Source organism: Mytilus edulis, chromosome 13 (genome assembly GCF_963676685.1).
Source record: "Mytilus edulis chromosome 13, xbMytEdul2.2, whole genome shotgun sequence".
In the NCBI taxonomy this organism is placed as follows: Eukaryota; Metazoa; Mollusca; class Bivalvia; order Mytilida; family Mytilidae; genus Mytilus; species Mytilus edulis.
Window position 1 is genome coordinate 27646067 of NC_092356.1, and position 17634 is coordinate 27663700.

The 17634-nt window shown below is 34.5% G+C and overlaps 1 protein-coding gene across 2 annotated transcripts in view; it reads left to right on the forward strand.

Moving 5' to 3' along the window:
• The window catches only part of LOC139501543 (uncharacterized), a 34198-nt gene extending 22182 nt beyond the window's left edge, over positions 1-12016 (forward strand). For both annotated transcript variants that reach the window (XM_071290656.1, XM_071290657.1), the window contains exons 3-4: positions 4608-4763; positions 8753-12016. In XM_071290656.1, coding sequence (XP_071146757.1) covers positions 4608-4763; positions 8753-9090 — 494 coding nt within the window. In that variant the 3' untranslated portion in view covers positions 9091-12016. The remainder of the gene's footprint in view (positions 1-4607; positions 4764-8752) is intronic.
• The last annotated feature ends 5618 nt before the right edge of the window (positions 12017-17634 follow it).

Below are 17634 nucleotides of genomic sequence, written 5' to 3' on the forward strand. Positions count from 1 at the left end.
AAAATCTATTGAATTACAGCCTTTTCAAAAAACCTGGTGTCTTCTATCTTTTTGGAAATGTGTTTTCTCACAACATTTCGAAATCTGTTATCACGTAGCCATTTGAAAATTCCCCTGTTTTTGACGGAACGAGCTTAATCAATCACAAAACGGGGAGGGGTTCATATTTTGCGTCATAGCGTTTTGAAGACCTATCTTCTGATACCTTTCTAGAAATTTGTAATGTTGTGCCTGTTGAAAATCAGCCTTTAAGAATTGAAATAATATGATAGTAAGAAGATATTTCATTAATAAAACAATGCAAATAGGTGTCCAGACATAATACAGTCCTAGGTACTTCTGTTGCTAGCTATAAAACCAGATTTATTCCACAATTTGCTACAAAATAAAATGCCTGTACCAAAAAATGACAGTCTTTCGTTTGATGTGTTGGAGCTTTTGATTTTGTCTTTTGATTAGGGATCATCCGTTTTGAATTTTCTCGGCGTTCGGTATTCGCTTGGTGGTCTAACTACTTCCGCTTGGTGGTCTAACTTCTTCCGCTTGGTGGTGTAACTACAGCCACGAACACCCACTGTAACTACTACTAGTACTACTACATGTACCACTGCTAATAATTATAAAAATTATAATAAATCAAAAACTTCTTTCGTTCCATTATTGATTATTTTCTTGCAAAATGCATTTTAAAATTAATGTGTTGTGAACCAAAAGTGAAAAAAACAAATTTAGAATTCAGTTTGCTATAAAAACAAATTTTTAACATATAAAATACATTTTTAGCTCACCTGGCCCGAAGGGCCAAGTGAGCTTTTCTCACCACTTGGCGTCCGTCGTCCGTCGTCGTCGTCCGGCGTCGTCCGTCGTCGTCGTCGTCGTTAACAATTTACATTTTGAACTTCTTCTAGAGAACCACTGAATGGAATGGAACCAAACATGGCATGAATGTACCTTATGAGGTGCTGACCAAGTGTTGTTACTTTGTAGCCGATCCATCATCCAAGATTGCCGCCAGCGGGGGACTAAGTTTAACATAGGACGCTATGGGAAATGCATACAAATGACTTCTTTTAAATAACCACTGAATGGAATGAAACCAAACATGGCATGAATGTTCCTTATGAGGTGCTGACCAAGTGTTGTTACTTTGTTGCCGATCCATCATCCAAGATGGCCGCCAGCCGGGGACTTAGTTTAACATAGGACCCTATGGGAAATGCATACAAATGACTTCTTTTAGAGAACCACTGAATGGAATAAAACCAAACATAGCATGAATTATCCTTATGGGGTGCTGACCAAGTGTTGTTACTTTGTAGCCGATCCATCATCCAAGATGGCCGCCAGCGGGGGACTTAGTTTAACATAGGACCCTATTGGAAATGCATACAAATGACTTCTTCCAGAGAACCACTAAATGGAATGAAACCAAACATTGCATGAATGTTCCTTATGGAGTGCTGACCAATTGTTGTTACTTTGTAGCCGATCCATTATCCAAGATGGCCGCCAGCGGGGACTTAGTTTAACATAGGACCCTATTGGAAATGCATACAAATGACTTCTTCTAGTGAACCACTGAATGGAATGAAACCAAACATGGCATGAATGTTCCTTATGTGGTGCTGACCAAGTGTTGTTACTTTGTAGCCGATCCATCATCAAAGATGGCCCCCAGCAGGGGACTTAGTTTAACATAGGACCATATGGGAAATGCATACAAATGACTTCTTTAAGAGAACCACTGAATGGAATAAAACCAATCATAGCATGAATGTTCCTTATAGGGTGCTGACCAAGTGTTGTTACTTTGTAGGCGATCCATCATCCAAGATGGCCGTCAGCGGGGGACTTAGTTTAACATAGGACCCTATGGGAAATGCATACAAATGACTTCTTTTAGAGAACCACTGAATGGAATGAAACAAAACATGGCATGAATGTTCCTTATGAGGTGCTGACCAAGTGTTGTTACTTTGTTGCTGATCCATCATCCAAGATGGCCACCAGCCGGGGACTTAGTTTAACATAGGACCCTATGGGAAATGCATACAAATGACTTCTTTTAGAGAACCACTGAATGGAATAAAACCAAACATAGCATGAATGTTCCTTATGGGATGCTGACCAAGTGTTGTTACTTTGTAGCCGATCCATCATCCGAGATGGCCGCCAGCGGGGGACTTAGTTTAACATAGGACCCTATGGGAAATGCATACAAATGACTTCTTCTAGAGAACCACTAAATGGAATTAAACCAAACATAGCATGAATGTTCCTTATGGAGTGCTGACCAAGTGTAGCTACTTTGTAGCTGATTTATTATCCAAGATGGCCGCCAGCAGGGGACTTAGTTTAACATAGGACCCTATTGGAAATGCATACAAATGACTTCTTCTAGTGAACCACTGAATGGAATGAAACCAAACATGGCATGAATGTTCCTTATGTGGTGCTGACCAAGTGTTGTTACTTTGTAGCCGATCCATCATCCAAGATGGCCGCCAGCGTGGGACTTAGTTTAACATAGGACCCTATGGGAAATGCATACAAATGACTTCTTTTAGAGAACCACTGAATGGAATGAAATCAAACATGGCATGAATGTTCCTAATGTGGTGCTGACCAAGTGTTGTTACTTTGTAGCCGATCCATTATCCAAGATTGCTGCCAGCGGGGGACTTAGTTTAACATAGGACCCTATGGGAAATGCATACAAATGACTTCTTTTAGAGAACCACTGAATGGAATAAAACCAAACATTGCATGAATGTTCCTTATGAGGTGCTGACCAAGTGTTGTTACTTTGTAGCCGATCCATCATCCAAGATGGCCGCCAGCAGGGGACTTAGTTTAACATAGGACCCTATGGGAAATGCATACAAATGACTTCTTTTAGAGAACCACTGAATGGAATTAATAAAACCAAACATGGCATGAATGTTCCTTATGAGGTGCTGACCAAGTGTTGTTACTTTGTAGCTGATCTGTCATCCAAGATGGCCGCCAGTGGGGGACTTTTGAATGAAATTAAACATGTTCCTTTCCTTATAAATGAGGTTGTGTTGTCACTTTTAGCCAAATTTTATATATTTTTTATATGATTTCAAAAACCCAAGTAGAATCAGGTGAGCGATACAGGCTCTTGAGAGCCTCTAGTTTTTGTTTTAAGTGCTGCGTTATTAGATTTTATTGATATATTACTTAAAATTTCCATATAAAGTATTACTAGATCTTTGATTTTTAGACCTGCTGACAAATACATGTATATAGTCAGTATATATCTCCAGGGTCCAATACTTCAGTTCTCTGATGACGAAATCGGTTCTCTTAAAGATTTTATCCCCTACAAAGACTAAAATTTATGTCCATGAATCTTTCGAATCGATTCGATTGTGGTGTCAACTATTTCAGCAAAACATTGCCTTTAAAACAGCAATTTGTGAAATTATACGATACTTTATCAGCTATTGTATTTCTAATTAAATGTTTGTCGCTGTTATTGCCATAGTTTCGTGTTCTTCCGATTAAAAGATAAAATTTCGCCTTTGAGGTATTCATCATACCGTTTTCATAACTAGGAATATAATATCCGATCGTGACTGGCTGAAACTAAGCAATTTCCGGTGAAAAATAATAGTCTTCAATTTCTAAAACCCTGTTTCCTGTTTCTTCTTTCATTCTCATCTAACATGACATTAGCATTGATTTTTCTGGTAGAAAATTCAAAAATAGAGTTCTGCTTGTACTGAAACTTCTTTTGAAAATGTCGGTTTTAGTGAATCAAATGAGTCACGTGATTGTCATTTACCACTACAAATTTTCCAATTGGTGTTTTTGCCTGACAAAATAACGTAACAAAGCAAAAAGAAATAATTATATACGCCCCAAGTGACCTGTGACGTCTTTCCAAATTGGAATCTGGTATATATCCGATCTGATTCAAATTCCGCTTCTTGTTTTGTAAGGGAGCAACCATTTATCTTAAAAAAAAAGGGGGGGGTAGATTTTTGTCGGAGTCGGAAATATTTTTCGCGCAGTTTATCGACGTATAAAGTACTTAGGGCAAAGCTGAAACGAAGCACATTAGGCACCTCATATATTTTACGGAATTGAATACTTGCCTTCAGCTTACTTCATATATTTAGTCCAGACCCCTATGTCTAAAATACTTTTATGCTGCCACTCTTATTGGATTCAACTTATCCGTCCGTTCGTCAAACCATGGAAGTATTACTAGTATATTGACTGAACTTTAATTTTACTACCATGGTCAAATAAATATTTCTGTCACATTGTTATGCCTCAACTAGGGGCATTGTGTTTTTCGGTCTAATCGTTCGTCCGTTTGTCCGTCCGTCTGTCCCGCTTCAGATTAACGTGGTCGAAGTAGTTTTTGATGAAGTTGAAGTCCAATCAACTTGAAACTTAGTACACAAGTTACCTATGATATGATCATTCTAATTTTAATGCCACATTAGAGTTTGATATTAATTTCGAGACCCAATGAACATAGAAAATGAAAGTGCGAATGGGGATTCCGTGTACTATGGACACAATCTTGTTCTCAAATGCGATGAATACACAGTAATTTCTTATTTTTTCAGAGGTGATGTACTCGCTACAGCTCGGACATGAAGTTACAACAACACTTGCCTTGATATTTGCCGCACTTTGTTTTATTCTCGCAATCATATACAATTTCTGTAAATGTGGAAAACGACAGCTGGAGATAGGGATGGTAGTCACTTCATTGATATCTGGTAAGTTATGAATGGTAGTTACTTCATTGATATCTGGTAATATAAAAAAGAAGATGTGGTATGATTGCCAATGAGACAACTATCCACAAAAGACCAAAATGACACAGACATTAACAACTAGTTATGAATGGAGATAGGAATGGAAGTCACTGCATTGATATCTGGTAAGTAATGAATGGAGATAGAAATGGTAGTCACTGCATTGATATCTGGTAAGTAATGAATGGAGATAGGAATGGTAGTCACTTCCTTGATATCTGGTAAGTTATGAATGGAGATAGGAATGGTAGTCACTTCATTAATATCTGGTAAGTAATGAATGGAGATAGGAATGGTAGTCACTTCATTAATATCTGGTAAGTTATGAATGGAGATAGGAATGGTAGTCCCTTCATTAATATCTGGTAAGTTATGAATGGAGATAGGAATGGAAGTCACTTCATTAATATCTGGTAAGTAATGAATGGAGATAGGAATGGTAGTCACTTCATTGATATCTGGTAAGTAATGAATGGAAATAGGAATGGTAGTCACTGCATTGATATCTGGTAAGTTATGAATGGTAGTCAGTTCTTTAATATCTGGTAAGTTATGAATGGTATTCACTTCATTGATATCTGGTAAGTTATGAATGGTAGTCACTTCTTTGATATCTGGTAAGTAATGAATGGAGATAGGAATGGTAGTCACTTCATTGATATCTGGTAGGTAATGAATGGTAATCACTGCATTGATATCTGGTAAGTAATGAATTGAGATAGGAATGGTAGTCACTGCATTGATATCTGGCAAGTAATGAATGGAGATAGGAATGGTAGTCACTTCATTGGTATCTGGTAAGTTATGAATGGTAGTCACTTCTTTGATATCTGGTAAGTTATGAATGGAGATAGAAATAGTAGTCACTTCATTGATATCTGATAAGTTATGAATGGTAGTCACTTCATTGATATCTGGTTAGTAATGAATGGTAGTCACTTCATTGATATCTGGTAAGTTATGAATGGAGATAGGAATGGTAGTCACTGCATTGATATCTGGCAATTAATGAATGGAGATAGGAATGATAGTCACTTCATTGATATCTGGTAAGTTATGAATGGTAGTCACGTCTTTGATATCTGGTAAGTTATGAATGGTAGTCACTTCTTTGATATCTGGTAAGTAATGAATGGAGATAGGAATAGTAGTCATTTCATTGATATCTGATAAGTTATGAACGGTAGTCACTTCATTGATATCTGGTAAGTTATGAATGGAGATAGGAATAGTAGTCATTTCATTGATATCTGATAAGTTATGAACAGTAGTCACTTCATTGATATCTGGTAAGTTATGAATGGTAGTCACTTCTTTGATATCTGGTAAGTAATGAATGGAGATAGGAATGGTAGTTACTTCATTGATATCTGGTAAGTTATGAATGGAGATAGGAATGGTAGTCACTTCATTAATATCTGGTAGGTTATGAATGGGAGGGGGAAATGGTCAAATAGAAGTCGGAATTGGTGGAGACGTAGCAAATTATGAGCGAAACCGAAATTAAATTTTACGGTGGCGGAATTAAACATGTCAGACTGGCATTTTATTCGGTAAGCACAGCATTTGTTTACAAATTTTTGTGAGACAAGTAATAAGTTAGGATGAAGATAAGACGATCTCGAGACACATAATTAGGTGTCCTAAAGTTATAATCAGGACGAGAAATACGATATATCTTTATAGTTAAGAGTTTCGAGAACAGGGCCTAGGACAGGACGTGTCATAAGATGGTCTTAGGACACGTTCTAATCCTAAGATTGCTTCGGGAACACCACTCCTGGTGTACATAGTTATTGTGAAAATGACAAATTACGAAAAAAAGAGTGTCCATGTGCTCTGAAGCTGGCAATATTAATGTTTTAGAAAAAATAAAACCAACCAAAAATTTCAAAATTCATCTGTTAGGCGAATATTTCTCACAATAACTAGATTATAAGATTGATAATACAATCGTGTTTATTGAACTTTTGTAAATGTCACGTAAATGTAATTTATCCTTTTAGTGCCATCTGAGACAATACAGAGACAATAATAATAAAAGCTGTATTTGTTTAACTCTCTCAAAGGACATCATTAAGCTGTCCGTGTATTCTTGATTCCTCCATACTTAACAATAAGTCGGAATCCAATCATTGTCATTCCGTAACACATCTTTATTTTAAGTGCTTGGCAAACAAAATTTCGTGCGGTTTATTGCTTTTGATTGATTTTGCCTTATTTTAATCTTTTCTTCTGTTTAAACAATCGAGACACTGTTTTCCTGGATAAAATCGTTTTTGAATGACTCTGCTGCATTTAATCTCGTAGTAATCTCGTTCTTTAGGGAATTGGTTTTTTTAAAGTTTAAATCGTGTTCTTTGATACGTTTGACAGCCAGTGGATCTGTTGGTCTTGAAGAGCTTCTCTCTCGAGTAAACATAACATAGTAACCGTTAATGGAAGTTGGATATCAAAATCAAATCAAGTGAAAATTTAGATTTTAGCACAATGTCTTTTATGTCAACAGAAATAGATAAATTCCCATTTCATCATTAAACATGTTTAATAAATCGTCGAGAGTGTCACTGTGGAACATTAGCAGCTTTTGGAGTGGAAGATTACATGAAAACACAGAGGAATTTCCTAGAAAAACGATCCATTTTCTACACCGTATGGTGGTAGATCGATCAGCATAGCAATTTTCACATGCAAAATTCAATTTAAAACCGTTTTCTAAAACATTGTAGATTTTGATTTACAAGTAGAAAAAAAAGGTTATTTTGTTCATAAAAGCTAATTCTTTTCAGCATTAATGAAAAATCAATTTAAAGAGAGATGATATCTTCCATTTCACTTGTCAAATATAAATTAATGTATGAAGCACCTCAGTTTTTTTATTCTCACCAAACCGTTAACATCAAGTATTTTTTCTTAAAACTAGTCAAAATTCACAACAGGATTTATTTTTTAACCATGATACATCAAAGAAAAGATGTGGAAACAGTAAATTAGAAAAATAATAATTAGAAGTTCTATATAAAAGTTGCGGGATGTATAATAACTACGCAACTATGTTCGTTCGGAATTGGAAAGTAAATCCATAGGCTGGTTCTATCCCTTATAACATACGGGTATCAGAACCAAACAGGTACATGTAAAGGACTGGGAACCATTCTAGTTAAATCCTATGCTTCGTTCAGAGATACTGTCTCTTTTTCTTGAACGTTAAAGCGGAATACTTTTAACATCTCTTTTAAGATCCTGGTCTTTATGTCTTGTCCGTAGATGCCGTGTTGCAAGGGACAATTTTATATTTACTCACATTCAATTAAGACAAAATTCAACATTTTCATCCCATTTGACTCACTTTACAGAACTTACCAATTATCGCACTTATAGGTATTTTGTTCTCATCTCCTGAATATGCTTGACGCATTTGCAACTGGACGTCAAACAAACTACAAAACAATCGCTTTTTATGTGTTAGACCACTTTCATTTCCATTTTACGCTGGAGAAGTGACAAGGTAGCAGAATTTATCTGTATTGAATCATAGGCTAGAAACGTCAAGATCACATTATACGTCTTCAGTATGCAAAAGTTGTGACAATTTACTTATTGTGTTTGCAACAGTTCTCAGGGGGTCTCGGTGACTTATGACAAGGTCAAATTTTATGTTTACAATCACTCCAAATGCTGTGACATAATTTTGTTTTGTTTTTTCCCATTTTATTTTTCCCATGTTATCAATTGGCTGTGCAGTATTTCATACATGTACACACCATTATGTACTTTAAAAGCTCGTACACAGCGATTAAGGAAGTTCTTTATAATTATAGTGTTAGCGCTCTTTTTCATTGACCTTTGCCAATCAAAGTGAGACTAAAACATTTATTCACATTGCTTTTTATCATTCAAAGTAGCTTCCATACCAATTGCTTATTAATTCATGCACCTTTTTGTTGCAGGTGTGCTCTTGCTGTCTGCTGTTGGATATTTCTATGGCGATCTTTCTGCTACTATGCGTGTCCAACAAAACAAACTTCAGAACACATTCTTTTATCCATGGGGACTAGCGGTTTCCGCTTCCGGTGCTTTTATTATATTAGTAAACGGTTTACTGGTGACCATGTTCACATGTCTTAGAAAAACTATACCAAGACGGAGACGTACTGAAAGTTACTTGATAGTGACAACGAAAGAAAACATTCCCAATTCCGAGCCGCTTCAGTGTGTAGACGACTACGACCCTCCCGATTACAATGACGTAGAAGATGACGAGAAGTCGGATCAAAGTATGGTGTGAAACGATTAAAATGAAAGTAGGAAAAACATTTAACATTAATCGAGTGCACCGTCCGAAAAAGCAAGTGCCATAATGCGAATGTGACATGCATGTTCTAATGGTTTCAAAGGAATACATGTAGATAAGAGTTGGAGTCTTGCCTTTGATAAAGATTTACAACCTCGGATCGTGTATGCACCTCGTATAACACGTGTACCAGTTTGGATTTCAATTTGGCAAACTGGAAAAATAAAAATTCTCAAGAACAATAGCTGATACACAAGTTTGCCTTGATTGACATCATCTGCCTTGTCATCTAAGTGAACTATTTGAATATCATGTAAAAAGATGTACTTAAATAATAAAAACAAGAAATCGAACAGAATGACCATTGCATATCATATCTGATGGTCATCCTATTAATGGGTGTTTTTATTTGATAACAACATGCATGTATATATTTTTCTTTTGTCGTCAACAACATACCTTTAAGTGTGTCTGATCTAACCAAAACCATCCACTGCAAATATTAGAGGCTTTGTATCTTTACTAGCCAAGGGTTACGATCCATTCCACTCCTCCCTAAGTGAGGGGATTGATCTTGACCATAGGCTAGCGCAGATGAGTATGACGTAGCCTTAAGAAAAGTTGTAATATATAATTATTGAAGTGATTGGTAAATGAAAATTGTCAATAAACCATTTGGTACCATAACAAAAGAGTTCAAAGCCTCATGTTCGGATTGTACTGACTTCCATTTGAACCCCTCTTACAAGACTTTATTGTACTTTACTTATTCCGTCAACCAGGTGGGTTGATATGTTAGAACGTTTACATTGATCAAAGATTTTGTTTTGTTCAATGAAAGTTTTTAATGGCAAAATAATTGCAAAAAAAATAGATTGTTGTTTTTGTTATAAGCTTGGTTTGCTTGATTTTAACACAAGATGTGTACTAATCAGTGGCGGATCCAGCCATTTTAAAAAGGGGGGGTTCCCAACCCAGAGTAAAAGGGGGGGGGGGGTTCCAACTATATGCTCCCATTCAAATGCATAGATCGACTAAAAAAAAGGGGGTTCCAACCCCCGGAACCCCCCCACCCCACAACTGGATCCGCCACTGCTAATTATATGATATTAGAATCATTTGTTTAACATGCTACAATTTGTTTAATACTCTTAGGAAGTTTTACACTGCCAGAGAGGCGATTTGATTTGATTTGTTTGTGGTACAGATTTGATGTTGTTGAATATCAAATAATGTTAAAACTTGTATGTTATAAATCATGATTTAAATGCATATAAAAAAATATCTAAATCAACACAGATATGTGTTTACAAACAATTATGTAATAAAGATATATATTTTTTAATGGATTTTGAAATACTCTGACAACTACAGTATGAATGATCACATCTTTTAAAAACAGAATTTTGTAAAAATGTATGGGGGAGGGGGGACTCTTTGTTGTTGTTATAAAAATCAGAAAGCATTTTTATTAAAGGGATTACATTTGATTCAAGAAATATCTAACTGATACAACACACTCAGAACACCAAAACGTGTTTGAAGACCCATTGGGGATTTCGGCTGTTGTCTGAACTATGGTCGGGTTGTTGTCTGTTTGACACATTCCCGATTTCCATTCTCAATTTTATTGTAAAATTTCAATTGAAAATGTCCTTTGAATGATTAGTTATAACCATAAACGAATAGGCCTACACACATTGTGTCAAAGTCAACTTAAACAGTGATTTTAGCCTTTATTTGGTACATAATTTGGTGGAAAAAAAATATTGAAGAAAATTTACCCGAAATCAAACAAATCAGTTGAAATGAAATGCATGATATTTTTGTATTGTAATAATTGCTTTATTTTATTAGGGGTTACAAATTTTGCAGTCAGGATAAACTGCATGTACAAATGAACATAAAAATGTATGACTGGTATTGTACAATACTTTAGCCATGTGAGGATTTGTTTTGATTGATAATTTAAATATTTAATATTTAACGAGCGACTAGAGTGGCATGTTATTTATATTATATTTGTTATAACCAGTGCTATTGCTAAAAGTGCTATGAGTGCAGTTTGATTTTTTATGTATGTTAAATATATATAATGTACAATTTTGCCTGTTAAATTTTTATGGCTAGACCTAATACATTTTAACAGTAAAATGTTTGGATGAAGTTGACTTTTTCCCGAATGTTGAAGCAATGTTTGAGCATTATACATTAACTATTATTTTGTTTAATTCGGATTGTAAAGTACGTTGCTTTTTGAATTTATTTAAACATCAATTTTTTTTTCAATTACCACATTAGACAAGTTTTTTTCTTCATTTATCAGAAGACAAGAAATGCAGAACTGACTGATTGATTCCTGGAAAATGAAGTTTGAAATAAGTTCCATGTTACTCTTCATCCTTTTATTATTTTTTTTACAAATGATCGAAATACAAGAGGCATTTATTTTTTGTTTGTTCATGTATATGAAAAGACTTGATTTTATTTGTTTTGTCTCCTATATTAACATTGTTGTGCTATATTTTTTCTACTTGTTTGTTATAGAAATACTGGAGGATTTCTTGTTATTTTCATAGTAACACAATTTTTGGGATAAATTAACTTTTGTGTATGGCTAGTCTTAAACATGCAGCCCTTTAAATGTTTTCTATTTGTTGATTTTGGGATCCATAAAAAGTTTCCTATTTACAAGCAGTAAGAATCCACCATTGAAAGTTCATTTTAATGCCTCAATTGTGATTCTTGGAAAAATCGTGAACTTTCAGTGGTATTTTTAAACTATCTGTATTTTCATGAATCATGTACTATTATTTTGCAACTTGTAAAATACATTAACAACATTCCTTGCCTTTTCCACGATTATCCAAATTATTTTGTGTTCAAAATATATATGTAATAAAAGATTTAAAACAACAAATTATTTATTTTTTTAAGTGACACAATTGTGAAATTTATTACAGAGACTTACAAATGTTTCAGAACTCTACACTGGTACCGTGTATCTGTACATGCAGTATAAGGAACTATACATCATTCTGAATATAATGCAGAGTATTCGTTTAGCGTTTTGATTTTCAAGTTACCATTAGGAGTTTTGTCTATGGCTACTTGTTCTGATTTTATATTTTATTTTGACTGAATGATAGATGGAAGTTTGATTTCTTAAACTCCAGTGGCAAAATGTTTATGCATATTCAAGATGAAAACAAATGCATAGTTAGTACGAAATGTATGTCGATTAGAATGGAGAGCGCGAATTATAAAATGCTCCTGTTATAGAGGATTTAAGATAGAGGGAGAAGTTTAAACTTGCAACGGGCCACTTATGAAAACCTCATTTAGTTATTTCAAGGAAGCATAAACAAACAGTGAGCATGGCAGCAGATTTAACGTTCCCGTGCCATACCGGGTATAGCTTCAGTATTCAAACATCACACATATGGCCAAATGGACGCCTAATTTTAGCAACAAACACAAACTAGAGGCTCTAAAGAGCCTGTGTCGCTCACCTTGGTCTATGTGAATATTAAACAAAGGACACAGATGGATTCATGACAAAATTGTGTTTTGGTGATGGTGATGTGTTTGTACATCTTACTTTACTGAACATTCTTGCTGCTAACAATTATTTCTATCTATATTGAACTTGGCCCAGTAGTTTCAGTGGAAAATGTTAGTAAAAAATTAAAAATTTTATGAAAATTGTTAAAAATTGACTATAAAGGGCAATAACTCCTAAAGGGGTCAACTGACCATTTCGGTCATTTTGACTTATTTGTAAATTTTACTATGCTGAACATTATTGCAGTTTACAGTTTATCTCTATCTATAATAATATTCAAACTTTTTAAGTAATAACCAAAAACAGCAAAATTTTCCTAAAGATACCGATTCAGGGGCAGCAACCCAACAACGGAATGCCCGATTCATCTGAAAAATTTCAGGGCAGATAGATCTTGACCTCATAAACATTTGAACCACATGTCAGATTTGCTTTAAATGCTTTAGTTTTTGAGTTATAAGCCAAAAACTGCATTTTACCCCTATGTTCTATTTTTAGCCATGGCGGCCATCATGGTTGGTTGGCGGGGTCAAGCCACACATTTTTTAAACAAGATACCCCAAAGATGATTGTGGCTAAGTTTGGATTTATTTGGCCCAGTAGTTTCAGAGGAGAAGATTTTTGTAAAAGATTACTAAGATTTACGAAAATTTTTAAAAATTGACTATAAAGGGCAATAACTCCTAAAGGGGTCAATTGACCATTTCGGTCATGTTGACTTATTTGTAAATCTTACTATGTTGAACATTATTGCAGTTTACAGTTTATCTCTATCTATAATAATATTCAAGGTAATAACCAAAAACAGCAAAATTTCCTTAAAATTACCAATTCAGGGGCAACAACCCTACAACGGGTTGTCTGGTTCATCTGAAAATTTCAGGGCAGATAGATCTTGACCTAATAAACAATTTCACTACATGTCAAATTTGCTCTTAATGCTTTGGTTTTTGAGTTATAAGCCATTATAAATGTTTACCCATGGCGACCATCTTGGTTGGTTGGCCGGGTCAAACCACACATTTTTAAAACTAGACACCCCAAAAAATGATTGTGGTCAAGTTTGGATTAATTTAGCCCAGTAGTTTCAGAGGAGATGATTTTCGTAAAAGATAACTAAGATTTACGAAAAATGCTTAAAAATTGACTATAAAGGGCAATAACTCCTAAAGGGGTCAATTGACCATTTCGGTCATGTTGACTTATTTGGAAATCTTACTTTGCTGAACATTATTGCTGTTTACAGTTTATCTTTATCTATAATAATATTCAAGATAATAACCAAAAAAAGTAAAATTTCCTTAAAATTACCATTTTAGGGGCAGCAACCCAACAACGGGTTGTCCGATTCATCTAAAAATTTCAGGGCAGATAGATCTTGACCTGATAAACAATTTTACCCCGTCAGATTTGCTCTAAATGCTTTAGTTTTTGAGTTATAAGACGTCGTCTTGCTCCATCAAATTAATATGCGGTAAAAGTCGTTATCGGTTATGGCACACTCGAGGGAAAGATGAAGAGATTGTGGCTACGACAAGTGGAACATGTTCGTGGTCATAAGGGACGCGCATATAACCCCAAAACAGTATATAATAGATACCACATATACAGGCAATGCTGGAAAGTTGATGTATTATAGACATGTAAAGTATTCACAACGAGAAAGTGGAACATTTTCTTCTGGCCTATATTTTAAACAAATTTTTTTTTGAAGAAATGATGCACAACTTTTCTAGAAATAGAGAATGTATAGAAAGCTGTCCGAATACCTACAGTTGTCTTTTTGGTTTTGTATTGTTCGGTAACTGTTTCATAAATATACAAGTTACATCCATCTTCGGTTGTTCTTGCATATACATATATACATTAGAACTTTTTGATTTTAGATAAATGCATTAATTAAATTTGCATGTGGTTTTTCCCCAAACTAAACATGCAAGCGGAAGAAGTTTTGAAAATGTATAAAGAAATAACCAAATTGATTAATGTCAAAATTCTGGATACCAAGAAATTACAAGACAGCATTATGTCATAAATCAAATCATTAGTTTCAATTCAGAAATTAGGGGAAGTTAGAGCATCTTTAAGAAATCTCATTCTTTCTTCTATAGAATTATTTGAGGTAAAAATGACATTAATTTAGAAAACTGTCAAATAAATGTTTCCCTGCTGCCAATTATTTTATAAAATATCTGAAATTACACATTGAATGAAAAGACAAAAGGGAATTGTTTCTGATTAATCATTAGACATTGAAAGTCTTGATCTGAAAGTTGTTGGGAATAAAACTATAATTTGCCTTAATTGACAAGAGAAAAATTTCAAAATCAAGCATCGGTTTTTTTTTGTAAAGTTTTCATCAATTTTCAGCTGTATCTTTCATGATAACATTTGACATACTGCGTAATAACAAAAGTATGTTAAAACAGAACATTTACCTATATGTATTAACTATAACTGCCCGAATTCAAAAAAGTAGGTCATGACAGCCTTTCAATATGTGTTTATGCAAATAATTCCGTGTTGTTAGTCAAACTGACATCTTCGTTACCATTGACAGAAGGTCACGTGTATACGAACGAAAATCTGTGTGAGATATTAGCCAAACAAAGCGGGGCGAAGCAGTTTTAACAAAACATTTGCATATGAAATTTACATGTTTTGAAATATGTTTCATTTTATGCTCACCTAGCCAAAAGGGCCAATATGAGCTTTTGTTAACATTTGGCAACTGTCGTCTTATAAGCTGTCATCTGTCGTCGTCGTCGCCGATCGGCATTCTTATCTTAAATTTCGCTGTTAAATCTCCCCTAACTACACCTGTGCTACTTCCAGCGTTTATATCATTGTGTATTCAGTTTTAAAGTCATATATCATTGGATGTTCTTTCCAATGCTTTCCAACCGATGTTCAGCAATCTTTATATTATTTACCGTCACTTCGATGTCTGGTAGGCGATATCACACTTTTACTTCTCGGTTAGTATTAAAGTAGTGTTTCCTTATGTCTAGCCTGCTTTGGTTTTAAACCAATTTCATTGAGTTGTTTCTTGTTGTAGAGCTTGTGTTACACGTAAATAAACTTTATGTTACTCTTTGGATCATATACTTCCGTTGTTATCCCGTATGTCTCTATCATGTCGCCTCATAGCCTTCTAAATTTCAATGTACGAATTTTTAGTGTTTTCAATCAATCTACGTATGACAGAAGGTTTTATTATTTGAATATTTAAATGTTCTTCTGATAATTCCAACGCCCCGTGTTGGAGACCGTACTTTGGCCGTGACTTTGATGTAGAGTTGTCTCGTTGGCACTAATATTCAGACATATCACATCTTCTTATATCATTATCAATAGTTAGTGTAGTTTGCTTTGTTGACCTGTGTCGGTATAATATGCTTATCGTATTTCAGTTTAGAAACTGTAGTCAACTGTACACCTTTCTCTGATTGAACTATTTTAATTGTAGTTTCAGATCCAGCGTATGCAGACATTTTATATACTGTAGACATTTTATATATTATCTCTAGCCCAAACGTGCATTTAGTAGAAGTTGGCAATACTTTTCGTTTGTGCTGCAGGAAACGTAAAAGTCTTTTTTTTTAACATACATGTATATTGTAATACGTATATATCTTTTTGCATTTATGGAGTTAACTTATTGCCCTTAAATGATGACTTTAACTCTTTGTTTTCGATACTATTATAGAAAATACAAATGGAATAAAATTGTACCTGTATGTTATTGGAAAAAGTTTTTGGTTGAGGTTAACAAATTGCTACAATTGCTATAAAAAACATACACCTCAAAAACTGAATGAATAATGCTTTTTTCTGATGAATAACGGAAGGAAATAGATTTTAACCTCATTCCATGGTTATGAGAAGTAAAATAGAGGCAAAAGACTTCAAAGAGATATTAAAACTTGAAAGTTGAAAACAAACGGACAATACCATAGCAAAACAAAATAACAAAACCCGACGAGTAAGCTTGAAAGCGGAAACCAGGCACAGACTGTCCATGATGCAATCAAACTTGAAAATCGTAAATTAGCTACTATTAGAATTTCCAGCGCATAACTGTTTTTTTTTTGGGGTCCATATTTGGTGTACCTAAAACCTTGGTAAGACACCCTTTATTAATAAAAATAATTGACAAAGCATGTTTCTTTTAATGATATCATTTCACACACCTTATATTGAAATAATATCGATATTTACAGCTCATAACGAAATATAAATCTGTTATTTTTGTCTCCAACATAATTATCTGTGTGATGAAAATGGAAACAATACCATGTGAAGCAATTCAAGACTAATTTAACGCATTTACGAGGGAGAAATACATTACCAGTTTGATATGCGAGAAAAGATTACAAGTTGTTCGAGATAATACGAGATTTTGATTAAATTAGGGATGAATTATGCTGGTTATAATGACAGTTCTCAAATGGCACCTTTCACAATTTCTTGTAATTCTATCTGTTTGAGTCCATTAAATGTGTTTTAGAATTGTTCTTTTTTCTGGTTAAAGAATTAAAAGTGGTAAGAGTTAAGCAGTTAGAGAAGTTTAGATAAACCAACACTGACTCAAAAGGAGACACATTACGTAAAGAAGATCTGTAGCAATCTGGTTCATATAATACTATTGGCGAGGAAGAATGCTTATATGTTTTGGAGTATAACTTCCACTTTCACTGAACTAGTACACATTTTTGTTTAGGGGCCAGATGAAGATTACCTTCAGGTTCGGGTTTTTCTCGCTGTGTTGAAGACCCATTGGTGGCCTTCGGCTGTTTTCTGCTCTTCGGTAAGGTTGTTGTTTCTTTGATAAATTCCCCATTTCAGCTCTCAATTTTACTTTCGGGTTCCGCCGTTTGAAATTAATTGAAGATATTTACTTGAGGTCGTCGTAATTTAGGTTTTTAGTTTTAAGTTTTTAGCCCAACAAAATGTCATGCTGTAATTGTGAT